Source organism: Fundulus heteroclitus, chromosome 23 (assembly GCF_011125445.2).
Source record: "Fundulus heteroclitus isolate FHET01 chromosome 23, MU-UCD_Fhet_4.1, whole genome shotgun sequence".
Taxonomy (NCBI): Eukaryota; Metazoa; Chordata; class Actinopteri; order Cyprinodontiformes; family Fundulidae; genus Fundulus; species Fundulus heteroclitus.
In genome coordinates this window covers 21,521,771-21,549,705 of record NC_046383.1, presented here as the reverse complement: position 1 = coordinate 21,549,705, position 27,935 = coordinate 21,521,771, and the positions used below count along the sequence as shown (strand labels likewise).

General features: G+C 42.1%; 3 protein-coding genes across 10 annotated transcripts in view; 2 read left to right on the top strand and 1 right to left on the bottom strand.

Annotated features, from left to right (window-relative positions):
• Nucleotides 1-538: 538 nt before the first annotated feature.
• On the top strand, nucleotides 539-13,278 carry ints10 (integrator complex subunit 10). 6 transcript variants are annotated; one of them, XM_036127495.1, is made up of 18 exons: nucleotides 539-1,065; nucleotides 1,154-1,221; nucleotides 1,311-1,414; nucleotides 2,700-2,839; nucleotides 2,921-3,002; nucleotides 3,089-3,229; nucleotides 3,338-3,512; nucleotides 5,178-5,347; nucleotides 5,431-5,615; nucleotides 5,710-5,863; nucleotides 5,957-6,039; nucleotides 6,815-6,970; nucleotides 9,415-9,523; nucleotides 10,176-10,255; nucleotides 10,375-10,537; nucleotides 10,673-10,766; nucleotides 12,342-12,410; nucleotides 12,930-13,278. In XM_036127495.1, the coding sequence occupies exons 1-18, from the start codon at nucleotides 937-939 to the stop codon at nucleotides 13,084-13,086; spliced, it is 2,259 nt and encodes a 752-aa protein (XP_035983388.1). In that variant the 5' UTR covers nucleotides 539-936; the 3' UTR covers nucleotides 13,087-13,278. The 6 variants fall into 6 exon arrangements, with proteins under 6 accessions (XP_035983388.1, XP_035983387.1, XP_035983389.1 ...); XM_036127496.1 differs by having other exon boundaries at nucleotides 540-1,065; nucleotides 5,431-5,570; XM_036127494.1 differs by having other exon boundaries at nucleotides 3,089-3,512; nucleotides 5,431-5,570.
• Nucleotides 13,279-13,673: 395 nt separating this feature from the next.
• The window catches only part of tlr1 (toll-like receptor 1), a 55,206-nt gene continuing 40,944 nt past the window's right edge, over nucleotides 13,674-27,935 (bottom strand). For 2 of the 3 annotated variants that reach the window (XM_036127492.1, XM_036127493.1), the window contains exon 2: nucleotides 13,674-16,281. In XM_036127492.1, the coding sequence (XP_035983385.1) occupies nucleotides 13,875-16,274 (2,400 nt within the window). In that variant the 5' untranslated portion in view covers nucleotides 16,275-16,281 and the 3' untranslated portion in view covers nucleotides 13,674-13,874. Of the gene's footprint in view, nucleotides 16,282-17,818; nucleotides 18,286-27,935 lie in introns of those variants that run through there. The other variant, XM_012882182.3, reaches the window with a different exon arrangement.
• Nucleotides 19,186-27,154, top strand: klb (klotho beta). Its single transcript, XM_012882143.3, is given in 7 exon segments — nucleotides 19,186-20,079; nucleotides 20,081-20,257; nucleotides 22,534-23,047; nucleotides 23,132-23,400; nucleotides 23,518-23,774; nucleotides 25,068-25,993; nucleotides 26,319-27,154. Coding segments are annotated over 7 exon segments (3,108 nt in total). The 5' UTR covers nucleotides 19,186-19,593; the 3' UTR covers nucleotides 26,798-27,154.

The window sequence follows — 27,935 nt, the reverse complement described above, 5'->3', positions numbered from 1 at the left end:
AAACACATAGGGGGAGGTTGAAAAATAACACAAGACAAGAAACATAGGATTTTCCTTTAAAAGGGTTCCTCATGGTTCATATAATGCAGGGCAAGATTATTGTTAAAGTCTTATGAGAACAGCTTTTTCTTTTTTAATGTCTAATAATATTATCAATAATATTAATGCTGTTAAAACTGTCCATGCTATTTTGTCACTAGTCTCTTTATTAGCAGTCACTGATGTATGTATATATTTTTGTATTTGCTTATCTTTTCATTTACATTTTTACTTTCATTTTCCTATTCAGTTGTTTGCTGTAGACATAGCCCCCTGATTATATGTTTATATATCAATTTTTGTATATATTAATATCTATACTTTTGTCTAATCAATGTATTTCTCTTTACATTAGGTTTAATTTTGTTTAATGTTTTAAACTGAAGTTTTAAATCGCTTCTATGTGGATGACGTCAAACTGTAAAATCGAGTCAAAAAGGGTGCGATTTGAATTTGGGCAGAAGGTGGCGGTAATGAGCTCTCGGTAACGATGCCAACCGTCTTTAAACAAACAGAAGAAGATGTTAGCCTGAGTAAATCAGAGAGCTAGCCTAGCTGTGTTTGGCTAACGCACGGTGGTTTTACTATTTTCTTTTTGTGTATGGTTATAGTATTTACTTGCATTATTTATGCAAGATATAATTCTAATCGCGTATTACTGTATGGCTAGTGGTTGTAAAGATATCAACTTTAAATTTGGATAGCTAAATAACGTTTCTTTGCTAGCAGTTTAATAATATTTTGCAGAGAACTGCCGTCTTTTCGTTATCAGTCAGTAATGCAGTCCTTGACGAGCATATGAAGCAACCACATGTTTTACAGGTCGGTCCTGACCGCTTGTGTGGTTTCTTTCTTTGTTCATTTTACTAATTTAAATAAAGACAATTGATTGATGACATGTCGGCGCAAAAAGACTGTGAGTTTTTAGTTAAAAGGGCCCGGGAATTGGTTTCCGATGATCCATGCGCGGCCAAAGCCTGGCTAATAACAGCCAGAACACTTTACCCAACAGATTTCAACATACAGGTAACATCAAGTATCCATTTCCAATAGAAAGTAGCTCTGCCACGATTGGTTAGCAGCTTGGTTCTCTCGTTGTTGTTTTTGTTTACAGTATGAAATGTACAGCATTGAACGCAACGCAGAGAGGACAGCTTCGGCTGGGAGACTCCTGTATGACATGTGAGTTACTGTATTTAAGTCAGGTCACCACCCCCCTTACGTCGAGCGAGCCCGTGGTAAAAGTTGCCAATCATGTGTTCACCCGATAGGTTTATAAACTTTCCAGATCAGCCGGTCGTCTGGCGTGAGATCAGCGTCATCACAGCTGCCCTCCGCAGCGACTCTCAGGACAAACAGGCGCAGTTTCTAAGAGGTGAGAGAGCGATGCTATGCAAAACAGTCAAATCAGTTGTCACGCTAACACAATAAGCTGCAATGTCTATTATTGTTTTTTTTTTTTTTTTTTGTGTGTGTGACATTAACAGAAATAAATGTGGACGATTGTGAGATCGATGGATGGTTTTCATTTTTTTTTTTTACACTGAATACGGAAAAGTGCGGCAGGAATTTGTGTTTTGGGTTTATGGCAGTTCCATCTGATTGAAAGCAAAACATGTCTCATTTTCTTTGCAAAATAGCTCAAGTTCAGACATGATTTTTTTAAGCGTGACTCCATACATTCCTGTTTAGATTTTAGGTCTGGACTTTGACTAGGCCATTCAAACACACAAATACACTTCGACCCAAATCGTTCCGTTTTAATCCTGGCTTTACGATCAGGTTGTTGTCTTGCTGGAAGGTGAACCTCTGCCACAGTATCATGTTTTTTTCCTGTGTCTATCAGGATTGTCCCGTAATTTTACAGAGAACCTGTATCCATCCTTATTTCCTTCAACTCAGCTTCCCTGTCCCCAGTGAAAAAAGTATCCTAACGACATGATGCTGCCGTCTCCATAGGGATATGGTGTTCAGATATGCAATGTTAGTTTTCCCACCTCAAATAATGTTTCATATGTAGACTGAAAGGTCAGTTTTGGTGTCATCTGACCAGTTCACATTTTTCCCAACTGTGTGCCGTGTCCCCTTCTTGGCTTGTGGCAAGTAGGGGATCTTTTATAAGTTTTCATCAGATTTGTGGGCAGTTCTCTGATTAATGCTTTCCTTCCTTGGCCTGTCAGTTTAGGGTTAAGGTCAGGTCTTGGTAGATTTGATGCTGTGTCATAATCTTTTGTCTTTGATAAGTTACGCATTAATCTCGACAATATTCCTCACAACTTTATCCCCTGACCTTGTCTTGTGTGGTCCTTGGTCTTCATGTTGCTATTTGTTTACTCCTCTCTAAAATGGGCTCTGAGGCTTCACTGTATATACTCAGATAAAATTCTGCACAGGGTTTACACATTTGGTAACCTCTGATGGCAGTTTGTTGCCGTGGGTGCAGCTGGATATATTTTTCCCTTTTGTAAAAATGAAAACCAGTTCTCACTCTCCTTCCACTTCACAACTGTTTATTGTTTTGTGTTGGACTATTGCATAAAAACCCACAAAAATATGTTGAAGTTTGGGGTTCAAATATTTCAAAATGCAAAAAAGTTCAAGCTGTATTTATTTTTATTTTTTTTGTTTAAGTCTTAAGGATGTCTCGTTTCCTCTTCTAGCTCTTTTTGAGACGCTGCCTGCCCGTGTGCAGTGTGAGATGCTGCTGAAAGCCACTGAGCAGTGTTTCAACACCTTGGAAAAGGCAGAGATGCTGCTGCTCCTCCTGAAGCGCTTCCCAGAGTCCGTTGTCCAGCACGGGGTGCGTAATAACTCCTGGTGTGTGTTGAGATGCGACCGCAGTCAGTAATTAATCACTCCATGGTCTGCTCTGTGTCCTCAGGTTAATTTAGGAGAGACGTTGTTGGAGGCAGAGGCCTCGGAAAATGTGGAATCTCCTGTCAATTGCTTCAGAAAACTTTTTGGTCAGTTATTATTTGATTAAAATTCATTGAAGTACCTTGAGGGCAGGGGGGCATACCCTTTTTAACACAAATTTCCCTCTCTGCAGTATGTGATGTCCTTCCTTTGGTTATAAACAACATGGATATGCGCCTCCCTGCAAGCCTAATGCAGAAATATATACTGAAAGCAGCTGAGTTCTACATTGGCTATGTTACCCGTGGACCTTCCGCCGATGTGCAGACCCAAGGTACGCTTTTGGGGAAAAAATATCAGCAGGTCCTCTGTAGTTTCTTCAGTTATACATTTTTTAGCCTTGTCCGTCTGCTACAGTTCTTTTTTGCCCTGTGCGCTTTAGGTAGCCAAGACGGGGCGAGTCTAAAGTCACCTGGAGTGTCCCGTGGCTCGCAGCGGTTTGTGATCGATGGCCTGTCCGAAAAATCGTCAGTAGTAGCGGATCCTTGGGAGAGACTGCTGGACATCCTCACTGTTGTCGGTGCGCGCTGCGAGTGGCAGGGGGACAAAGGACAGAGGTAGCCTCCCTTTCACTTAGCCACTACTTTTAATAGGGTTGCCTTGCATAGCTAGGTGTTGCCACAGCTGATGCATCTTTTTTTCTCTCCGTGTCCTGTTGCAGCATTTCAAGCGTATCATATAGAGAAGCTACAGAAACAGCCAGGGCTGTTTTATTCTACAAAAAGCATACCTCAAGATGGTATCTTAATTGTGTGATTGACTTTTTTAAATCCAGACAATCCAGCAGCAACGTAGGCAAACCTGTGTTTGTATGACCTTCAACCATTTGGGTTATTTTTCTGTGTCTGTATATGGGTGTGTGTGTGCATGCGTAGAGATAAATGCCTTTTGTGTTGAGTGGGTGTAAGTCAGTGGGTTCCTCATCTGGGGTTGCTCAGAACGGGTAGAACTCCTGCAACACACAGCACCCAAGAATAGCAAAGACACGGCTTTGGAAGGCAGCATCAGTACCAGACAGACAAGGCATCACTCCAGGGTAGCTATATACGCCTCACACAGAGGAAGGTCGTCAGTGTAGCACAGGAACAGCAGCTCCCAGGCAGGCCCTACGCATCCCCAGGAGCCAAATCTAGCCCCAGCCACTATAGCATCACCTATGCTGCAAAAACAGAACTAAAAATAAGTAAAATGTTCTTAAAATCAGTGTATTTTTCCTTGATTTGAGCAGGTAAATAAGATGATCTGCCAATAGAATAAGATTTTTGCACTTAAAATAGGAACAATTCATCTCCATCGTCTCATTTCAAGTGGAGTATGTTTAATTATCTTATTTTAGGGGTCAAAATACTCATTCCATTGGCAGATAATCTTATTTACCTGCTCAAATCAAAGGACAAAAACAAAAATTTTAAGAACATTTAACTTATTTTTAGATCTGTTTTTGCAGTGTTGTGCCAGCCTCCCCATACCAATCAGATGCCGAGGCGGCAATGCCCGCACCCCTACATCACTTGGTGATGTATTTATTTATTGGGTATCAAACCACTCCCAATGCGATGCAATCTAATACAGATGCACTGATCAAAAAGCTTATGTCCTGCCAATACTTTTTTTTTTGTCAGATATCTCTTCTAAGTGTTGTGTTACAAGAATATTCATGAACAGCATCCAAAATACTTTTGTGTTACCTTCCTGCTGTGTGTTGTATTTATTTGTTCATAAGAGCAGCAAACTCCACACACCACAAACTCCACTTTAACATTTTTGTTAAAGAAGGGAGAAGCCAAACTGGAAAGTTTTGTGACAAATTACACACGAAACCCTAGAAAGTAAGAAAACCCTTGCACTTTATTTTGTCTTTACTCTTCTACACTTTCACTCAGGATGCAGTTAACCTAAAGATACGTCTGCTTTTGCAGTATCAAGAAGAAATCCACTAATTTGCTCCATTAATGGATGTTGCTACCAGCTGCACTTAAAAATGTAGCATTTTAAATTATTTTTTTTACATAATTATTTTTTTTACTATATCATTACATAGATTTGAAGCCATATTTCCCACCCCCACAGCAGACATGGATGTATGCGTCTGATACTATAAAATTGCAACAACAAAAAAAGCTTCAATTTAATAACACCGTTGGAGACATCTGGACATAAAATGATTCTTGAGAATAAAAATGTGAATGAACCACATGAACTATGTGCTCTTTGTGTTTCAGGAGTTATGTCGACATGCTGCAGAGAGTAAAAGAGCTGTGTCGCTACCTGCTCGGTCTGGAGGGAGAAACCAGGTCCCGCTGCTGCAGTCAGGTGGTCATCTGTGCTGCGCTCGTCCTCTTCCGCAGCGCCTACCTCTATGTCTCAGCTGTACAGCCGTCACTGTTCCAGGGTCAGTCTTTGGGTTCAAAACCGCTTAACGCGTGCCGTATCTCTTCGTCGTCCCATAAGTTCACGCGCGTGTCTCTTTGAAAGGGGTCGGTGCGATGACGTCGGGGCCGTGGATCCTGGTGGAGGATTTGAGTTCGGTGTACAGTGATGTGGAGGTGGATAGAGCGGCCCTGAAGCACGCGCATAAGAAACGCAAACTGGCCGACGGCAGAGAGAAAACGATAGTAAGGACAGACTTGAAATCTAGTGGGAGACAAAAAACGCTTCATGTATGTCTTTAAAATTCGGTCTTAGCACTTAAGAATAAAAAAGGACGTAAACGCTCTGAGTTTGATTTCCTTTTTTCCGTGCGTCTTATTGCAGAGCTCCGACGACGAAGAAGGTTTGGGGAAAGGCCGCGGCCGACACATCCTGGTCAGCAAGGCCGACATGCCCAACTGGTCAGAGACGTTGGAGAGCTTCCGTACGGCGAGGGAAAGTTGGGACCTCCTTCACTCGCATGACGGGCTGGAAGCCGGTAAGCACCATTTATATTACTGTAACAATAAGACGGTTGAATCACTAGTCATTAAAATTGACTTTTTTTTTTTTTTTTTTTTTGTCTTTTTAGAGTTCAAGAAGATCTGTGCTGCATGGAAGACAGAAAGCTGGCTCTGGTTCAGGATTTTCCTCACTGACATGATTATTTACCAGGCAAGCTTTGTTTTTACTCTGTTAACTGACCCGGTCTGGGATTTGGGTCCTTGTAACTTAAGAAATTAAATAGTTGTAATGATAAACTGTTACTTTTAAATCAGATGTTATTTTTTATATCAGTGTTACGGCAAGATCCTTAAAGTCACCGGTTTAAAAATCCAATCCATATTATGGGCCTTAAACAGTATTTGAATACAGCCAGATTTTTAACACGCTTATTTGTATGTTTAGTTAAATCTTAAATGTGTATGTTTTTTTGTTTTTTTTATTAATTGCCAACTTTTTTTCTTTTTGGTTTCTTTATGTTTTTGCCATGATGGGGCTGCACTCAGTTCTAGCTGAAGTTCACTGGATGCTGTAGGGGTTAAATTTAGGACATGAAACGTGGGACACATGTCAAGGAAACGGCATTATAAGTTGATTTAAGGTATCCACCTATTTAACTAGGTTAAATAGGTGGATAGGTTTGTGTTATTTTTCATAATGAAGGTAGGTCTTAACTTTAGGTCATAACTGCCTTAAATTTAGCTTATCCATTCCTGCAGAAACCCTTTAACATATTAAAATTAAGGGAAATTTACTAATTCACCAGGACATATATTTGAATATTATTAGTATTGCGTAACGACTGGATCAAAGTTATTAAATTATGAGAGCTGATTACACTGAATAAATAAAGGTTTGGTTCATTACACATCTATTTCTCTTTTTCTCATGTTTTCCTTATAAGATGTCTGTTCCTATACTGATTCTGTGTGCGCGTTGTTTCCAGGGCCATTATCGTAAGGCGCTGTCCAGCCTGCATCAGATGGCTGCAGTGCAGCAGCCTCAGCCGGCACAGCAGAGCCCCACCGGCCAGGCCAGTCTGGAGCACCACAGGGCCCTCATCCAGCAGGCATCCTGCCACTACGCGCTGGGAGAGTACAGGGTAAACATATGCACACCATCTCACTCTTCTAGGCCTTTAGGTCGAGTCAAATCAGTTAACATGCACGACTTGGTTCATTTTTTCACAAAAAATATGTACTCCTATATTATCGTCTTTTAGCACTAAACTGCCGCTTTGCATCAGATATTCTTTTTTTTGTGTTTATTTAGCTGATTGCATAGCTTTTTTTTGCACAGATTTGTTTTTTTTATGGATATAAAGCTAATATATGTTGTTTAATGCAGAATATTTTATAATTTAAATTCCACATACTGTGTCCGAACTAGAAAACATCATTTGGCCTGAAGGTGGCAGTAGAGGTTAACGCTGCTGCTTTGACACAATGTTTACCAGATTTAAGTTCCAGTTGTATGTTGAAAATCATAATACACAATTATATTACAAGCTCAAGTTAATCTTCAGGCATCATTATGGACATTTCTGTGAGTATGGTCAACATTTTCCTGTTGGTCAAGCCACCAGGTTTTCTGTTGCAGGACAGGGCACACATTTTCTAAGAAAGTCTGTTTTGACAAATGTTTTGAATTCAACTTTTTAACTTTTGCATCCGATTAATAGAACCCTGTGCATCGGGTGGTTGTTGGTTTGTCCACAGTGACCTATTTGAAGCGCAAAAAGAAAAGGGGACCGTCTTATCTGCAGCTGTGTAGTGCCGCTCAATATCAGAAAAACAACGCAATAGAGATATTCTAGTTAAGTTTTGATTATGAGTATATCAGCTTAGATAAATTCACATTTTCTCAGTCCTCTGTTTCTACACTGTCGTCATGATGCTTCCAACCATAGACATAATATAAGAGTAGACGCGTCATTGGGCGGGTTCTGCCTATGCTGCGATGCGTCAGAGTGTCCGCCATGTTAAATGTGGCAAATCTGCAGTTACTCAGTCACTTAAACAGTATCAGAGGGACTTTAATCTCTGAATATACTTTGTATTCGTAGTATTTTTTTTTTTGTAATATTACTAATTTATTTTCGGATCCCTTTAGCTTCATTCTCCTGAATTTATTCTCCTAAAGAATAAAATATTTAAAATAATCTAACCTGGCCCTATTACTCCAGGAGTGAAATAATTCTGCAAACTGACTATTCTGGAAATGTTCCCTCTTAATTCTCATAATATGACGTTTTTCTCATAACATTATCACTTTTGTGTTTGTTTGTTTATTTTTACTTTATTGACCTAGGACTTTTTTTTCCTCATATTATTAATTTAACCTCTTTAACACTCACCCAAAAAGTCTGTTCCTAAAGGTTCACATGTGAAACGGTTTTTATGAAATAATGAAGACCACAATGTTTAGATTTACTAAATTGATTCTTATATTCATAACACATACACACACAAATATATATATATATATATATATATATATATATATATATATATATATATATATATATATATATACGTGTGTGTGTGTGTGTGTGTGTGTGTGTGTGTGTTTATTGCAGCACAGGAATGAGGCATCTTCTCTGATCCACGTTCACAATAACAGAACTCAACTTTTTTCTGCCACATACAATATGGCGGTGACGTTGACGTGCGAACCTGCGCCCTATGACGCGTCTACGTATATATGTCTGTGCTTCCAACACTCCTGCTTCCCTGTGACCTTTAGCATCTGGTTGGACGTCATCTGTGTGGACATCTGATGCTTTATGGCTCCACCTAGTGGCTGAACATGTCGACACGCTGAGCCTGAATTCATGATGTTTGGGATATAATTCTCCATGTAGTTCTTATTGATTTTGTGATGACAATACATTTTCTACATATTGTGCCATCGTCTTACACTGTATGAAAGTAACAGCCTTTTATCAAGACTGAAGTTGATTTAAAAAATGGAACCCCAGAAAGCCAAACAAAAAAAAGAATCTAATAATTTTGCAGTAGTTTTTGGAAGTGGACATTTTGGGGCTTAATGACTTAAGAAGGTGGTACATTTTAAACACTACATTAAAGTAATAATGCGACAAAGACAATATTTTTGCTAAACTCACACATATGCAAAAGACTTTAAACAGTTCCCCCAGCCAAGATTGAGAAACATTTCATTAAAGAATGACATTAAATATATATGAAAATAGCAGTTAAATGGTTAGAGTTCTCAAAATTGTTGAATAATTGGTAGTTTTCAGAGGGGCTGAGTTAAGAGATTTATCAAGAAAAAGTAAAAAAATAAATACATACTATGGCACTTTTTAAGGCCTTTTTGGGGGAAATGGACATTTTTTACCTTAATGACTTAAAAATCAGAGGGTTTAAACCTGAGGGTTTGCATCAGCCGTCCCGTTTAGGGCCTATGTACCAACTATCGCACATTAACTGCTGTTCTTCCAGAAATTGCAAAACGTTTTTCTTGTTTATCTCAAACAGCCTTTACACCCATTTATGCATTCTGTTGTATTCTGTAAATCAGATGGCCTGTGAGAAGCTCCTGGACGTGGTGAGCGGACTGGTTCCACCAAACCAAGAACTGACCAAAGTAACTGAAGATCAGAGCAGAATCAAATCCAAGACCAGGAGAGGTGAACTAATTTTAGGTTCTGATCCAACTTTTTTTTTATCAGATAGTGTTTATGCAGGAGCCAGTGTGAGATTCTGATAACAACTCAGGTAAAATACCACATGTATCATCCTAAGAATACCTTCCTAGCTGGCTAAAACCTTGATATGTTATTATGAGTGTTTCCACACCATGATAATCTGTTTTTTTACTTAGCATTCAGCCAGATGTCTGCGTGCAGCAATATGTGAGGGAGGGGCTTTTCTGCTTTATTCTGTCCTTATACATAGCTGAGAAGTCTTTCACTTCACATCTTTTTTTTTTGTGTGCGGCATCTCACTGAAAGGGTCTTAAATCGTGGCGACACTAGTAGAGAAAGTTTTAACCATGTCTTTAGAATCTAGGTATACTTTCATAACGCTGTCCAGGTGGTGCTCAGTCAGTGACATAAATGACTTCTGTGCACAAGATCCTGATACGTATGTTTAAATTCAGTATATGGCAGTAGTAAGCATACGTCGGGCTTCTGGTCCAGCAACACTAGCTGGCAGCACCTTTCGCTGCAGCTTACGTATGAGAAGCAGCCGACTTTCCCAACGCTGCAATTATATGATAGAAATGATGCAAAAAAATTTTTATTCTTTCAAACAATTCTTCTTTTCTGTCTAAACCAGGTAACGACCTGAGGTTGCTTCCTTGCACCAGCAGAGCCGTGTTGCCCTTCTGTCTCCAGCTGATGCTCGCTTGCTTTAAGGTACTTGGATTAGTGAAATCTCGAGTCATTTCAAGCGACTCAACTACAAAAACTGATTTCTTACGTATTTACTTGCGGTGTGACGCTTCGATTTGCCCTCTCCTACTCTGGTTAACCAGCTCAGGACCTTCACAGACAGCCGTGACGACCTGTCTCTGGGCCACGTGGTGGTGCTGCTGCAGCACGACTGGCCCCGGGGAGAGATGCTGTTCTTAAAGGCCATAGATAAGATCTGTCAGCAAGGCGGCTTCCAGTATGAGAACTTCTTCAACTATGTCACCAGTATCCTTATCTGCACCTGCAAACGCAATAGGGTTCACCGCTGATAAGAGGAGACACGTTTGCCTGTGCTGTTTGTTCATCAGCGTCTGTCATGTCCGGTATGTTGGTTTTCTTTAAGCTCATAATCGCACCCAGACATCGACATGCTGGAGGAGTTTGCCTACCTGCGGACTCCGGAGGGAGGGAGGATTCAGTTGGAGCTGCTCCCTAATCAGGGAATGCTGATTAAGTAAGGAGCAACCGTGGCGGCCTTTTCCAGTTTGCATGGCGACTCTGCACTTTCCCCTTTCTGTTGATGTTTTTAAAGGAAACAGGATTGGCTACATAGACTTGGCCTGTGGGGAAATTTCTTTTTTTCTTTTTTTTTGCTTTGAACTAAATGAACCGTTAACGGAGCGGCCTTATAGATAGGAGAACGATGGCTTGCAAAAGTATTTATACCCGATGAACCTTTTTCACCTTTTGTCTCGTTAGAACCACAGACTTAAAAAAAAAAAAAAAAAACCTTGTTGGAAATCTGATGAATTCAAAGGAATGCGTAATTGTGAGTTTTTATGAAAATTGTACATGGTTTACATTGCTTTTACAACAACAGAAAAATTAACTGTGGCAATCATGCATTATGTATTCAGCCCCCATTAGTCTGAGACCCCTAAAAAAAACGTAGCAGAGCTAGCTTCATACGTTCCACATGTGTTTAGTCCTGGAATGACGACAGCTGCACGGGGCATGCCTCAGAGGTTTGTCAGAGAACACCAGCAAAAGGAGAGCGTAATGGTCCAGGATAAAGTGCTGGAGATGTAGTAGTCCTGCCACGCGATGGGCCATTGTAACTCTGGAGGGGCTGCAGAGATCCAGAGCTCAGGTTCAAGAACATGTGCACAGAAGCATTCTTAGTAATGCGGACCTTATGTATGCCCTTTATGTAGGAATGCCAAAAAGAAAGCCATTGTTGAAGGAAAAGTCCTGCTTAAAGTTTGCTAGATGTGGAGGACACAGCAAACAATGGAGGGAAAAAGCTGCTCTGGTCACATGACAGTAAAATTTTACATTTAGGCCTACTTGCAAAACGCTTATGTGTCACCCTGAGCATGGCATCTTTACGGTAAAATGTGGTGGTGGCAGCGTCATGGTTTGGGAAGGTTTTTCTTCAGCAGAAGAAGGGAAGCTGGTTAAAGTCAATGTGAAGGTACATGCTGCTCAGTAGAGGAGAGACCTGTTAGATGCCCCAAAAGACTCTGGCAGAGATTCACCTTCCAGCAGGGCAACAATGCTAAACATAGAGCCAGAGCCGCAATCGAAGCATACAGAAGCGTTAGAATGGCCCAGTCAAAGTTCAGACCTAAATCCGTTGTATGGCTAGTAAATGGATGTTAACAGGTGGTCTCCATCTAAGCCGACTGAGCTTGAGCTATTTTGAAGAACGGGCAAAATGTTCAGTCTCCAGAGTACCCTAAGTTACCCAGGACCATTCTCTCTCAACCAATACCCGAGTATTGGTTGAGAGAGAATAAACACATAGGCACGCTACACTTTTTAAATTTAAAACCATGTATCTTTCCTGCATTTGACAATTATGCAGGTCTATCGGATCGAATCCCAGTAACATACGTTGAAGTTTGTAAAAGTAACTTAGAAAAAAATGCAAATATGTTCAACTGGTATGAATAGTTTTGTAAGGGACTGGATGTGGTTTTAAGTATGAAGCAATATTAAAACTCTCTCTGGTTCGTTGCTGTAGCAGTTAAAAAGACTCTTAAATGAAACCTCACTGACAGAGTTGTTGAATGTTGCTGTCCCTTAGGAACCCTAGCCCCGCCCTGGGGGTGGAGCTAAATACCCTTCTGCTCCAAGGGGTGCAGACAATGGACAGGTACCCCAGGCCCCTCCTCCCATAGTCCCCCATCCCGCCCACACCAGTCACCCTTCCTCCATTCCCAGCTTTAAGGCTTGTCATCCCCTCCCCAGTTTTAATCTGGGCCATTTTACATCAAAAGTTAGTCCTACTTTGATTTCCTGTTGCCGTTTTATTAATTTAATTCATTCCCCCCCCCTCTTCTCTGTGCTCATCACTTGTTCTTGTTATTTGAGGATGATGTCAGTGTTGTTGCAGTCAGTTTGGGTTGTTTTTTTCTTATTCTTTACAGTTCATAACAATCTCATTTCATTTGTGGACGTGTTTTTTATAGCGTTTTTATTTATAATACTCAACATAAGTTGTCTAAAGTAAGTTGGCTTATTTGTGTGTGGAAGCTGAGAAGCAACATGTCGCTGCCATGACCGTGTCTGTTGTTGCGTCCGTCATACAGATTGTCAGTTGTTGTCCGTCAGTGTGTTTGTTTATTTTTTTTGACCATTTGTGTGTTTTTATTTTATGGTTTTCGTCCTGCAGACACCACACTGTGACTCGAGGGATCACCAAAGGAGTGAAGGAGGATTTCCGCCTGGCCATGGAGAGGCAGGTGTCGCGTTGTGGAGAAAATCTGCTGAGCGTGCTTCACCGTTTCTGCATCAATGAGAAAATAATCATCATCCAGTCCCTTCCTTAACACCCGAGCCAACTCTTGTAAATTGAACTCAAAAATATGAACATCTCTCTTCTCGCAGTCAGTTTGGGATTACACTGGGTATCTGCTGTTCGACTATCAGAGACGGAGAACAGCAAGGTCCACAACCTTCTCAAATTTTGTGTAGTGTTGCTGTTACTGTTGATTTAAAGACTCAAATGCTTTTTGACTCTTTATTGTTTTTGCTGGAGTCTTGATAAGATTGTATGTTTATATTGATTTTTTTTCCATTAAATGTCATCTGACTGGTTAAATCTGGAGAAATTAACACATTATTTTATGTCATTCAAGCATATAGAACTCTCATCTACCCTTAATATGACATATATATATATATATATATATATATATATATATATATATATATATATATATATATATATATATATATATATATATATATATATATATATAAATGGTCAACCTTAATAGAAAAAAATGGAAGGCAAAATCTACAGATTTTTACATATTCTGTAGCTCAGTCACACCTAAACTTAACAAAACAGGAAGAGACTCTTCAATGTCACAATTAATAAGCATTTCTACAGAGTTACAATGACAACACAAACTGCCAATATAGAAGCACCATTTATTTCTCTTCTCACATCTGTGGTATAAACATGCTTTACTGTGATCTTTTCTGCTCATCTGAGGACCCCACACTGCTTGATTCACGATTTCACGTTCGGTCCTGACGCTCACTTTGGGAATCATTGTGCAATCAAATCTGGCTGAAAGAGATGGAGAACAACTCTTGATAAACTCTAGAGTCACTCCTCTGTTTGAGCCACCTGTTCACTCGGCAGGTTGCTCTGCAGAGCGGCCCTGAGATTGGCCCAGAACAGCCGGTGTTTGGCTTTGTCCTGAGGCCACTCCAGGTAGGTGTGGCGGCTCATCATGGATTTGAGCTGGTAGTACTTGGACGGGATCAGGTACTGAGGCAGAGGCTCGAGCAGCACCAGCACGATGCTGTCCGAGCCCTGAGAAAGACGCTGGTGGCTGGCGAAGTACAGCTCGTAATGGCACCACTCGCTCTTGACAAAGTGAGCGGAGAGCACAAAGACCGAGCGGCGGCTTTTCTCCACGCACGTGATGATGTTCTCCATAATTGTTTTCCCCGGCACAAAGTTCTTTTCGTGATGGCAGATTCGGAGCCCCCCTCCAGGGCCCTCCAGGTTCAAAAGCAGGAAATTCTTCACCCAGTCCTCGTCGTGCTGGCTGTAGGACACAAACGCGTGGAACTCGATGCCCACCATGTCTTCGGGCCGAAGCTGCCGTACCCTCGCTCGATGTTTGGCTCTGGTCCACTGCCAGATCATGCCAATGTACCAGGGAGCATCCAGACGTTGGCACAGAAAGAAAACACTGATGATCAGTATCACAGAAGGGACCAGGATGGTGGCTGCTAGAAGACTGGGACTGCAGGAGATCTCAGGAATCCAGACACTTTCTAGTTTGGTGTCCCTAAGGTCTTCTGGGTAGATGCAGTAGTAACCCTCTGGCCAGTTTAACAATTCAAGGCCTCGCTCACTTTCCGTCTGAACGCCAAGGCGAATGAAGTGCCTCAGAGGGCAGCTGCAGGTGAACGGGTTGTTACTTGCATCCAGGATTTTCAAACTGGAGCAGCTACCCAGATTTCTCAGAGAAGGGGCGTGGAGGGAGTTTGACCTCAGTAGAAGCTCTGTAATTTGGGGGAAGATGCGACACGGTGGCAGGTCCCGGAGCCTGTTGGCATTCAGGTTCAGAGAGGAGAGATTTCCAAGCTTGAAGATGGTCGATGGTACCACAGAAATCTGGTTGTTCTGCAGGTCCAGTATCTTTACCCCTTGCGGTAGACAATTAAAAACGTCATCTGTTACGCCCCCAGAGGAAAGGTTCATGAAGGTGATGTTTTTTGGCCAGAAACACTCGCTGGAACCATCATACACGAAGGCGTTAATACTGAGGTCCAGGTGTTTTAGAGAGGTCATGTTCTGCAGCCGTTTACTCACTAGTTGTAGGCTCTTCAGATTGTTGCCTACCAGAGAGAGCTTTTCGACATTACTCAGAGTCTCGCATTCGACCGTTTCTTGACCTTGGATCGTGGAGAACATGGAATCAGACAGCGTGCAGTAGGAAAAGTCCAGTTCAACAATGGGACTCAGATTCTTTGGGCATGTCATGTGAATCAGCGAGGTCTCGACGATTGCAAATTGCTTCGCTGGCAGGTTGATGAAAAAGTCGTACAAGGCCTCCTGCGAGAAGAAGAAAGACTTTACAACCCCTCGTGCGACGGTGAAGGACTCCATTAAAGACGGCCCTGTTATGATGGTGTCTGCATACGGGGGATTGAGGATTGCCGCGTCGGAGGCACTCAGATTGGCAATGGACGTGTGCAGAATGGCATTCACCAATTCAGTTAAATCTCTCCAATCAACTTCAAAGACGCTTATGGAAATACTGACAGTGGTGATGTTAGCTCTTTGACGAAGTTGTGTTCTTACTTGTTCGTAGCTCCCAGTTACATTCCTCAGCTCCACTTCTTCGAAAAACAACAACACGTCAGCGATCAGATCACCCTGGGTTATTTGTCCACCGTTTAGGTCTAACTGGATCTTTTCAGCGTGAATATCCATCAGGCTGGTTGCTTCATAATCCAGTTCCTCCTCTAGTGAAAGGGTCAAGCGGTGCAATTTCACCATAGCAATGTTCCTGAAATCCCCCGAGCTGATGGCTCTTGCGCCAAGCGTCAGAGTCTCCAGTTTTCTCAGGGCATTGAACTCTCTCCCCAGGGTCATGTTGAGAAACTCGTTCCATGCCAAGTTTATCACTCTGAGGTTCCCCGTGTGCAACAGGAACCGTTGGTCTGACAGGTTCCTCAGCACGTTGTGAGACAGATCCAGGTCTTCTAAAAGGGGCGTGTCGAGAAACGTCTCCGCCTCAATCAGCTCTAAGCCATTCCAGGACATATTCAGGAACCGAAGGAGGCCTACGTTTTTGAAGTCCCCTGTGTGAAGTTGGTGGATGTGGTTGCGTGACAAGTCTACACGCTCCGCTGTTAAAGGCAGATCAGCTGGGACAGACGACAGGTTCTTGGACGAACGATCTACGTTGCTGTCAGAGGATGAAGCGCACATCTGCGGCACCACCAATATGGCCGCTGCCCAGAGGAACGCAGCCGAGGGCCTCATCGTCTGTCTGGATAAACAGAGCAAGACGATGTGAATTAATGCCACTGTGACAGAAACACCTGACCAATACTTGTGAAATCGGTGAAGAAAGAATTCCTGCAACTTTTCCTGCTTAATTTGGCTTCAGTAAAACAAAAATGAATGGAAAAATAAGTTACACAAAGTAAAGAAATGTTTAATGTGGCCAACTTTTACCAATAATCTAAAATAGAGATCCAAAGTTCTTCTTGAACCTTTTCACATATTATTTTTCACAACAATAAACGTCAATGGATCCTGTTGGTGTTCTGTAGTAGATCAAAACAAAGTCATTCATAAGTCTTGAAGTGGTCAGAAAATGACTTATGGTTACATGTTTAAAAAAATAAAATAATGGAAGGTTTTGGGTGTATATAGCTTTGTGTGCACATCACTCTTTATACTGTAAAAGCCTGTGTGCTTTTCTTTTGTTGGACATAGGAATATTTAATATTAACTTTACCAACACTGAAAAACTCAGATGATATAACCAAACACTCAAAACCAAAGAGCGTTCGTCCATTTTTTGTAAAATGCATTTAAAAAAAAACTAATTCTGGTACTATATTCCTATAGTCATTACAACTTAAACTGACTACAAATCACAAAAAGGCCTATCACATCAGGAGCACCTGATTCGAGCATCATTGCTCAGCATTATGAGAGGGGTTTGCCCTGTTTACACCTCAGGTGTTAGGTTTGCTGTTTTCCTGATTGGTAAAGGGAGAATAAACACAATGTTAAGTTGGCGAGAGTTGTCCAAGGCCCTCAGAAAGAAGATTGTAGCATCTCACGAGTCTGGTATGGGATTTATATTTATACTTTTTCAAAATCCTGGTTTTAAAATGAAAATTAATAAATACTGTTACATTTTAGAGAGATCTGGTTACACTGGAGGGCGCTATTGTCCCAACCTTGGAGAATAAGTGGTTAGGGGACACACTAGAGACCCAGACCTGTTCTTAAAAAAGCTCAAGACACAAACATACATATTTGTATCAGTGTTACACACCATGATCATTGCAGTCATTTGTTTGCAGTGATACAAGACTCTGCACTAAATGTCAGACACTAAAGTCTTTATGCTGAACGGTACACCTATAACAATGATTTTTCATGATTTATTTAACGCTGAATGTACAGTGAATAAACTTACCTTGCCTATCTGACTTAGCTTGAGGTGTTTTTCAAATACGAATGGTCAAAAACTTCAGTCTTTGAATGTGTTAAACTGGTAGAGACATTGACCCAAAACCTGCAGCTCCAGTACCATTTAAATCTGGTTAAGTATTGACTCAGAGGGTTAAATCCAAACACATGCCGCGCTTTCTAGAATTTCATCTGTCACATGAAATCTCAGTATAATGACATTTGTGTTTGTAAAAAGGTCAAGGCTTGGGAATTCTGCTGCAAATAACAGTAGATTAATAACACGGTTAATCCTAAACTCTTCAGCACATGAAAGCACTCAAATACAAATACAGCAAAGCACATTAAAACGAAGACAGAGCAATGAGTTTACTCACCTGAACTGAGGTCTGAGGCTTCCTTCACCGAACTCTTTCAGTGACCCCAAACACGGAAAATATCTTAGTCACAGATGAGCCAATTCTCAGTGATGGGGAAAAAGTGGAAGTTATTCATAAAGAGGAAAAAAAAACTTTGAATGGATGAATGGACAAAAACAAGAAAAACTAAAAAGTCTAACTGAAAGACAAGTATCGGCTCTGCTGCTGGATCTGCTTCCGCTCCTCAGTTGAAAAGCTCTTGCGATAAATAGCAAAGCTGATGGGAAATAGATAGAAGTGAAAGCCCTTCTCTTAACAGCCGTGTTTTTTTTATTTTTTTTTTATTTTCACATTCACATCCTGTTTTCACTTCCTGTTTTATTTACAGAACAGAGCAGCTAAGGAACCCTCTGCCTCTTGACAAGACAGTAAAAACAAATAAACGCTGGAATCCGTTCACATGAGTGATTTTAAATCTTCAACTCCTTTTTAAGTTCAATATTCTTAAAGAAATAAGTTTAGATAATGATTATGAACCGTAAACGCTTCGGCCCCGCTCCAAGAAAGGCATCAAGACACGAGCTTTGTAAATGGCGGCGCTTCAGCTTCTGCAGCGTCCATCCCTTGGTGTCATGGCGACCCTGGTGGTGCCTGTGGGATTAGTTAATAGACACTTGTCACTCTTTTAATTCGCTTACCCCCTCCATGCCTCCAAGCATACGGTGCCTGTGTTGTTTACTTTACTACAGGCTCTACCGTTGGACAAGGTGAAATAATATTTTGATGTGCTTTAGCTGTGATGGGAAGGTTTTTTTTTTTTTTGTTTTTTTTTACACATCCCAGCAATGTTCTCAGCCACCTTGTGCTGTTTTCGCCTTAGGTGACTGGCTGGCACGTATACAGAAAGGAGAGCTAAATTTAATAAGGTCAGATAATGTGGTGTGTGCGTGCGTGTTGTCACCTGGCACAGATCTGGGGAGAACGCTGCACATGTCCTCGGCCCCTCTCACAACAACAAAAACTATTGAAAAAAGGAAAACAAACCAGCATCATGTCTTGCGAATCCACAAAAAAAAAAAAAAAAAACGATTGCACGTGTTTATTCGTCGTTGGTGGATGACCGGCAACGATTAATTCAAACCTCATCACAAACATTAAAGGGATTATGAAGAGGACTTTTCAGTGAAGAATCTCTTCAAGATCAGAGTACAAGCTAATTATTGACACATTTCGGGCCAGTAAAAATCCTGAGAAGAGCAGCTCATTTTTACAGTCGCAAACAGCAACGCAATGTCGCTCCTTGTGTATGTATTTGTTGATATAATCAAAACTTTTCGGTTATCATCTGCGTTTTTAGAAGGAGTGAATCTGTTGTGGAGGGGCACTAATAGCAGCCTGCCTGGATATGAGTCAACCTTTGTATGGGTGAACGTTGTGCTGCGGGGAGGGGCTGAGTGGGAGCAGAAGTACAGGCTGGGAGAGACAGATAGGGAAGGCTAACCAGGTTGTCAGATGGACACAACAGCACCTTAAGGCTTCCAATGCCCCCTCTCTGTTAGTTTCTTGGCTTTCCTTTCGCCTACCATGGAGCTACCATCCGCCGGAAGTGGATTGATTGAGGTCAAACTAGAAGCTGACTGACACCTGCTCGTTCAATTTAAAGTGGATTTTCAAGACAAGGTGGACTCCGTCAGCATGCTGCGCCATCCTTCCTGTCCCACGCACTCCTTTTGGTTCTGCTTCTGGGATTGGTGTCTCTTTCCAACCGGGCGGTCTGTTCTCCCGGGGAAGGCATGAGCATCTGGCAGCGGCCTAAACCGAGCCCCATCGCCAAAGACCAGTCTTTCCTTCAGGACACGTTCCCCCCGGGGTTCCTCTGGGGCTCAGGTACGTCGGCCTTCCAGACGGAAGGAGCCTGGAACCAGGATGGGAAAGGCGTCTCCATTTGGGACCGTTTCACCCACTCCTCTGCCAGGGATCCTTTTACCAAAGAGACTGCAGATGTGGCAAGTGACAGCTACCGCCGCTGGGAAGAGGATGTGGAGGCGCTGGGGTATCTCGGCGTTAGATCCTACTCTTTCTCCCTCTCCTGGCCCAGACTCTTCCCTGACGGCTACGCCACCGGGGAGCCCAATGCGGCCGCCGTGGCTCACTACAGCCGCCTCATAGACAGGCTGCTGGAAAAGACAATCGAGCCCATCGTGACTCTCTATCACTGGGACCTGCCACAGGTGTTCCAGGATCAATACGGAGGCTGGAAAAATAACACCTTGGTGGAGCGCTTTCGAGGAGTACGCGGCGTTTTGTTTCCACGTCTTCGGGAATCGAGTGAAATACTGGCTCACCATGCACAACCCATACCTGGTGGCCGTGCAGGGGTACGGGAGAGGCGTGCACGCTCCGGGAGAAAAGGGGGGTCTCTCCAGCGCTCTTATTGTGGCCCACAACCTGATCAGGGTGAGTGCCGGCGGGTTACGCAACAACTTTCTTTGTACAGTTTATATGATAACACCGAGTGCAAACTTTGAACTCCTGCAGCTTTATCATTTTATGATAGTCAATGAATGTTTATATCTCCAAAATGGCTGTTAGGTCACAGGACCGGGTGGTAAACACAGACTCGGATCAGTGGTCACTGACGCTGGCTTTTACAAGCCTCTTTAATCCAACGCAACTACTGCGTACAGTTAGGACAATAAGCCCCAAAACATCTCTCCCTGATGACCTGGTGGCTATATTCATATTGACAGGTTTTGTGATAAGTAAACAGGACACTTGAAGAGGCACCGGGGTTAAAGTCCACCACATCAGCACTTTTGTGGTGGAGGGGAGTCTGCGTGTGTGTGTCAGGAAGTCACGGAGATACGCCTCATTAATACTCACTTAGGTTTATGCGGTCGAGCACAGATGGTCGGCTCCCAGCTAACACCAAGCAGATAGAATAAGCAAATAGTGATTTGCTGTTCCCTGCTACATGCCCTCATTAATATACTTTTACACCTCTACTTTTTATGGTTTTTTTTTTTTTTTTTTTATTATTTGATCCACTGACAGGACGTCTCAACTTTTTTTAGACACATTACATTACTTGAGAGAAGCGAATTTGAATTGCAAACTCTCACGTATCTGGAGTAAAGTAACACATACTGTCATTTTCAAGTGGAAGTAATATAACACATTATTTTCCATTGTGTTTTTTTTACATTTTGTCTACAATCAAACGGCCTCTTCAGCTTCTAACTCTCTGCTGAAGAAAAGTCGCCGTCATGCTGCCACCGGCGGGTTTTACTATGGGGGATGGTTTCTTCATGGTGATGTGCAGCACTTGTTGTTTTATGCCGTTGACAGTGTTTTGCATCTCTCCTGACCAGAAGACCTTTCTACCCATCCCAGTGTTCCCTGCAACGCTTGTAGCAAACTGCAGCTTTGTTACTGCCAAGATTTGTAAAGCAGACAACTTTTTGAGTGTTGGCCTAGTGGTTAGAGCAGTGTGCTTGCACTCAGAGAAGGATGCAAGTACCCGGTTCGATCCCCAGCGCCTGCACTCTGGGTCCCTGAGCAAGACCCTTAACCCCAGACTGCTCCCAGGGCGCCGCACAGTGGCAGCCCACTGCTCCCCAAGGTTGATGGGTTAAATGCACAGAACAAATTTCGTGGTAATGTATGTTTCAATGACAATAAAGATGATATTACTATTACTATTTTAGCTGCCCCATCAACTAATTCTCCAACCTGAGCATTTGCCGCTCCTCCAGAGTGACCATGGGCCTCTTGGCTACCTCTTGCTGTGTCATTTTAGGGGGACAGCAATGTCTTCACAGGTTTGCAGCTGTGCCAGTTTTGTATGATGGACCAGTTCTCCATGGGATGTTCAAAGTTTGGGATACTGAGAGGGTTCATCTTCCTCCTGTTCCGCTGTGTTGCTTGATTTTTATGTTGCTGTTTGTTCAATTGCGCTCTTCACCTTCAAGATCAGCTGTATTTCTACCGAGATTAAATTACACAAAGGCGTAATACATTTAGGTGACACCTGAAAACAATTAGTTGTGCATGATTTTCTTTTGGGGTATCAGAGCAAAGTGGGCTGAATTAAAATGCATGCAGTATTTTTCAGATTTATTTTTGTTAAAAACGTATGAAGTATGTGTCATTTCAGTTCCACTTAACAATTATGCACTACTTTGTTACTCTACCATACAAATTTCCAATACAAATGTGACACAATGTGTTCAAAGGGTAAACACACTTTTGCAGGGCACTGCGTCTGTTAATATTCAGAAATGTGTTGTATTTTGATATTATGGGCTTTTTTACGAAATACCATAAAAGCTATTTAACACTTTAATTACTATTAAAACGAGGCAGGCATAAACTTAGACTTAGACTTAGACAACTTTATTTGTCATTTTGTATGCACAGAGTGCGTGCAGAACGAAATTTTGTTGCATACAGCTTGTAAATTGCAGTAAAATTAAATTACAGTGTAAGGTGCAGCAGTGATTTAAAAGTAAACAATTTAAATGTAGACAATGCAGGAGAAGTCACAGTGTACAGGTGAGTATTTAAAAAAAAAAACATTTGTATGTGCAGAATTGATTGTGCAAGGGCATTTGTGCAAAGGCAGGTAGGTAGGTAGGTAGCAGGCACACAGCAGGGATGCAGTTTTCTACAAGTTTTATTATTTATAGAACAATTTAGCGACATCCTCACAATGTCCATATTGTTGCTTTCAGGCACACGCCAAAGCATGGCAGAATTACAACACCCGCTTCCGGCCAACTCAGCAGGGTAAAGTATCCATCGTCTTAGGTTCCCACTGGGTTGAACCTCACATAGGCCAACCCATAGCAGCCAATGCGGCGCTCTGTCAGCAGTCCATGGAGGCCGTTCTTGGGTGGTTTGCCAAGCCCATTTTTGGTGATGGGGACTATCCGGCCTCTCTCAAAACGAAGCACGCAACTTTACTGCCCACGTTCACCCCTGAAGAGAGGCTCTGGGTGCGGAAAACGGCGGACTTTTTTGCTCTGTCATTTGGCCCACACAACATCCACCTGGCCCAGAGTTTGGCACACAACGGGCAGAAGATCAGCCCAGACCTGCGGCGCCTCCTGGCCTGGATAAAACTGGAGTACGGGAACCTGAGAGTGCTGGTGGCAGAGGGAGGCTGGTTCTCTAATGCCAGCGTTGGAAGAGAGGACACAGTTGCCATCTACCATATGAAGAGATTTATCAACCAAGTTCTGCAGGGTGAGTAGAGAATTTCTAAGCTCTAAAATGTGACAATGTGTTTCAAGCTCACAAAATAACTATGTCTTTTCATTTTTGTATTAGCCATCAAGTTTGATGGTGTCCAGGTGTTTGGCTACTCAGCCTGGTCGCTGGTGGATGGATTCGAGTGGAATTACGGTTATGGTGTGAGAAGAGGTCTTTTCTACATCGACTTTAGTCAACCGAACAGAACCAGGGTCCCCAAGACCACAGCTCACTACTACAAGCAAATTATCAATGACAACGGTTTTCTAAGGGATGAAACCTCAGCAGATGTTAAAGGCCATTTTCCATGCAAATTTCACTGGGGGATTGCAGACTCTATGCTGCAGGTAAAATGTGGGATTTTGCTATCCCAAAATCCCTTTGCTATTTGAGTTATAATCAAAGAAGGAAAAAAAAAAGAAATCAGGCAAATTGTTTCATCTTCTTCTTCTGCTGTTTTTCAGGTCCGGTTCCACCCTTTCTCCCCTCAGTTTTCCGACCCTCACGTATACAGCTGGAACCTGACAGGAGACGGATCGTTGCGTCCGATCCCGGGGGTGAAGCTCGACACCAGACCGGCCCAGTGCACGGATTACCTGGCCATTCGCAGCCATCTTCACCTGCTCGCATCCACAGGGGCATCTCATTACAGCTTTGCTCTTAACTGGTCTCTGATTTTACCCGAGGGAAGGCGCTCAAATGTTAACACCGAAGCCCTGAGGTAGAAATCCACAAACACACAAACCTCTGAGTCTGGCAAAATTCAAATTTCGGTTCAATGACAGGTTTCATTGCTAAAAGATAAAGCGTCTTGAAAAAATATTAATATTACTTTAACTTTCCACTTTTGGAGGGTGGGGGGGGGGGGTAGTTATCCGACAGACTAGTACTAAGTAGTATGTAATTGTTAAAGAAACAAATAATTATTTTTAGCATTTTTTTACAGATAAATTTCAAAAATGTCTTCCATGACATTCATTGGTATTTAATCCCCTTCAATATGAGGCCCAAAAACACAATTTAGTGCTACCAATTCCACCGTTCAGTCCATCAACCAAAAATGGAAAAAGTAAGTGTTGTTGTTGGGCTGGAATGCAGATAAGAGCTCGGGAGGCGCACGATGAGTAGAAGATGATTTATTAAATGCATCAATAAAACTTACAGGCAGAGTAAACAAGGTATGAAGGCTGACAGGGAAACAGGAACCACCAGCATGGCGCGAATGAAGAGTGAGGACCGGGCAATGTGTGTGACAGAGTGGGCTGAACTCATAGAACAGCCCACTCTGTGGAGCAGTGAGGGCGGTGCAGCGAAAAAAAGCTAGAATTAAAGTGGAAAGCTCTGAAAACAGCCACTGCTAAATGTGCAAAAAAAATTGCAGCTTTTTCAATAAAATGAGCGCATGGTTTGAAACGTGAAATGAGGACGATGAAATGGGTAAGGGAGGATGTTGAACTTTGCCCGTAAACCAACGTGCAAGTTAACTATCAAGTATGAATTTTGTAATGTGAAAACAATGGACCAAGATTTCAGTCTGTAGGTGTTTAAAGCTGGTAGAGACATACCATAAAAAAACGTACAGCTCAACTTGCAAAAATAAAGGGGTTCATCAGAGTATTAATCAGGTGGGCTGGATACGAAATGAGCGGCACAGTTTTCAGAATAATATTCATAAAGAAATGGAAATATACTGTACGCAACGAGTTCCTTTCCCTTCCCATATATACTGAGCTTTATAGTCGCCACTGAAGAAAAGCAGGGCAACAACATGTTGCCACAATTATGTTTCATGGAAATCCTGTGGTTTTAGAGTTATGTGCAGTGTTAGATGTGTTGATTAGATTTTTGTTTATATATGATGTGAAATCAGAATAAACAGATCAATATGTGTGGTTGAAATGTGACTTCCAGGGGTATTGATGCCTTTCCAACAACCACTAGACCCTTCTTTGTATTTACTCTACCATCCTGTATGCAAGAATTGAAGGTCTTCCTTCCTTTATATTTCTGAAAGGTACTACCGCTGTGTGCTGAAAGAGCTCAAGAAGCTAAACCTGGAGGCTATGGTCATCATGTACTACCCGTCACACAGAGCTCCCAACCTGGGCTTGCCGGAGCCGCTGCACGCCTCTGGGGGGTGGATGAATGAAGAGACAGTCGAAGCTTTTCAAGAATACGCAGCGCTTTGCTACCAGGAGCTGGGTACCTGGGTTCAGTACTGGATCACCTTTAACGAGCCAAACCGGATCATAGACGTTTATTCCAACGTCACAGAGAGGCACCGAGCAGCTCATAACCTCCTTCTGGCCCACGCCAAAGCCTGGAGGTTACACGAGAGGGAGTATTCCGGCGACGGGCGAGCGCTGGTGTCCCTCGCTCTTCACGCCGACTGGGCTGAGCCGGCTTACCCTTCCCTGGAGTCGCACACGGTGGCTGCAGAGAGGTTTCTCCTGTTTGAGCTTGGACGCTTCCTGGATCCGCTGCTTGGGACAAGAGAGGCGAAGCAAAAGGGACAATACCCAGATGAAATGAGGGCGTACCTGGAGGACAGAGCGAGGGGACTCGGCCTTCCCGAATCAACTCTTCCTCGTTTTACCAACGCCGAGAGACGGGAGCTGAGTGGGGCGTTGAGTTTTATCGCCCTGAATCATTTTACGACACGTTTAGTCTCTCCCAATCCGCACACACGAGACACCCTCCGAAAGAAGGCGCCCCCCGAGCACGACTGCGTGACCCTCTCAGACCCCACCTGGCCTTCCTCCAGCCAGGGTCAAAATGTGGTACCCTGGGGCTTACGGAGGATGCTGAAATGGGTGAACCAGAGGTACGGTGGAACGTTGCCCATCATTGTCACGGCCAGTGGGATTGATGACCAAGCCTCAGTTGAGGACAACCTCAGGCAGTATTACCTCAGGAGCTATCTGCAGGAGGCTCTCAAAGGTGAGCTATCCTGAGTGCCTTTTGCAATTAGAGTATAGATAACACATGGGGCAGTCTTTGTGTTAAGGATGTTGAAGCAGCTCTGTCCCTACAGGTAATACTTGTTTAATGACCTTATCACTTCCTACCATAAAAAGCAGACTTAATGAGATGGCATGAAAATAATAAAATCATAAACGAAGAGAAAGGCAAACGGTAGAGCGGCAGCTCTGATTATTGTAGTTCGATATTTTACCAACAGTGGACCTTACAGCTCGGGTTTTTAAGTGGTTTCCCACGGTGTTAGATGAGGAAAAAAAAAACTTTCTCTTTCCTTTACTTCCAGCTTACAATCTCGATGGAGTCAACTTGCAGGGTTTCTACGCGTGGAGTCTCCAAGATCGACATGAACCCAAGTTCGGTCTCTTCACCTCGACCCAGCAGAAGTCCAAAGCCAAAGCCTCCGTTGCGCTGTACAGAGAAATCATCGCCCGCAGTGGTTCTTCAGACAATAGCACGACGCACCCGTGCAAATTCAACGAGCAGCAGCAAAAATGTCTGAGGTGTGAGTGGATGTTCAAGAACAAACCGATGCTGGTTTTTGGGGGCTGCCTTCTAATAACGTCGGCCATGCTAGCTGCACTCGCCATCTTCGTCGTCATCAACAAGAGGAATGAAAGACACGACAGAGGAAGGAAGATGATGAGAGGGAGTCAATGGAGAAGAAATAAACCATCGGGATATGGGGTAGCAAGGACTGACAATGTAACCTGTAGCAGAAACAGCGCAAACAATCACAAAATCCACCTGTGCGTCCTTCATTAGTGTCTCGTTTTCTCGCAGTGACAAATGACTTTACCTGCAACATGGTTCACAAGACCTTTGTAGCTTTACTGTCTACTATAATGAAGACAGTCAATTTCTAAACGTGCCTAGAATCAACAGTACAAGAATACATGGAGTAATTTCATGAAAGCGTTATTCATTTGTGTTTAGGCTACAGACAATTAGAGACAAGCTCTAGTTTTTATCATGAGAACAGCCTTTATTCAGTCATCGTGACCATTTGCCACGTTGAGTAATTCTGTTGACATAAGATGGGGCAACAGTGCCCTCTGGTGTCGACACATGATTCTGACATTAAACGATACAGGTCTTCTTTTATTTTGAAGAAAAAAAAAAGGAACATGAAATGCAAGAGTACATCTATAAAAGACTGCATCTTTAAAAACTACAACTGGTAGAGAATTGTCAGTATATAGTTAAGTCTAGAGAATTTGTCTGTAGGAGTAAATGTATATGAAAGGAATGATACCTTGCGTTGTTTTGGCTGTTTTTTTAAATATATTTTTTTCTCCGTGTTTTACATTACCATGAGATATTAAGTGCTGCTAAAACTTCGTATAATGGAACGAAAGTGCATCTAATTTGCATAAAATAACTGATCTTTTCCAACAGAATGGTGTAAATTCACTTTAAGTCATTGCGACTTGAAAAAGAGATAAATTAAAAGGCTGTGCATTAAAACAATATTATTGTATATTTTACCTAAGTTATTTGATTATTAATAAATAAAAACAACAATAAAAAAAATCTTGTTTTATTATTATTATTATTATTATTATTATTATTATTAATAGTATTATTATTATTATTATTATTATTATTATTATTATTATTATTATATAGTATTATTATTATTAATAGTAGTAGTAGTAGAGGTAGTAATATTAGTGGGCTCGTAATAGTAGTAGCAGTTTTAGTAATAATATTAAAAATTACGTTGGTTAATTTTATAAATTTCTTTGATGGTGAACTGAAAACATGTACTTAAATTTCAAATGCAAAATATTAATTCAGCCAAATTTGAAATTAAGCGTATGACTAAGTTTCTTTCTTACTTTCTCTCTTTCTTTCTTTTCGGCAAATTAAAAAAAAATCGAATAATACTAAACATATAATA

Coding starts and splice junctions, on each gene's coding strand:
- ints10 (XM_036127494.1), top strand. CDS start 937: ATGTCGGCGCAAAAAGACTGTGAGTTTTTAGTTAAAAGGGCCCGGGAA. Junction 3,513..5,177: donor CAGGGGGACAAAGGACAGAG/GTAGCCTCCCTT, acceptor TTTGTGTTTCAG/GAGTTATGTCGACATGCTGC. Junction 6,971..9,414: donor ACGCGCTGGGAGAGTACAGG/GTAAACATATGC, acceptor TCTGTAAATCAG/ATGGCCTGTGAGAAGCTCCT.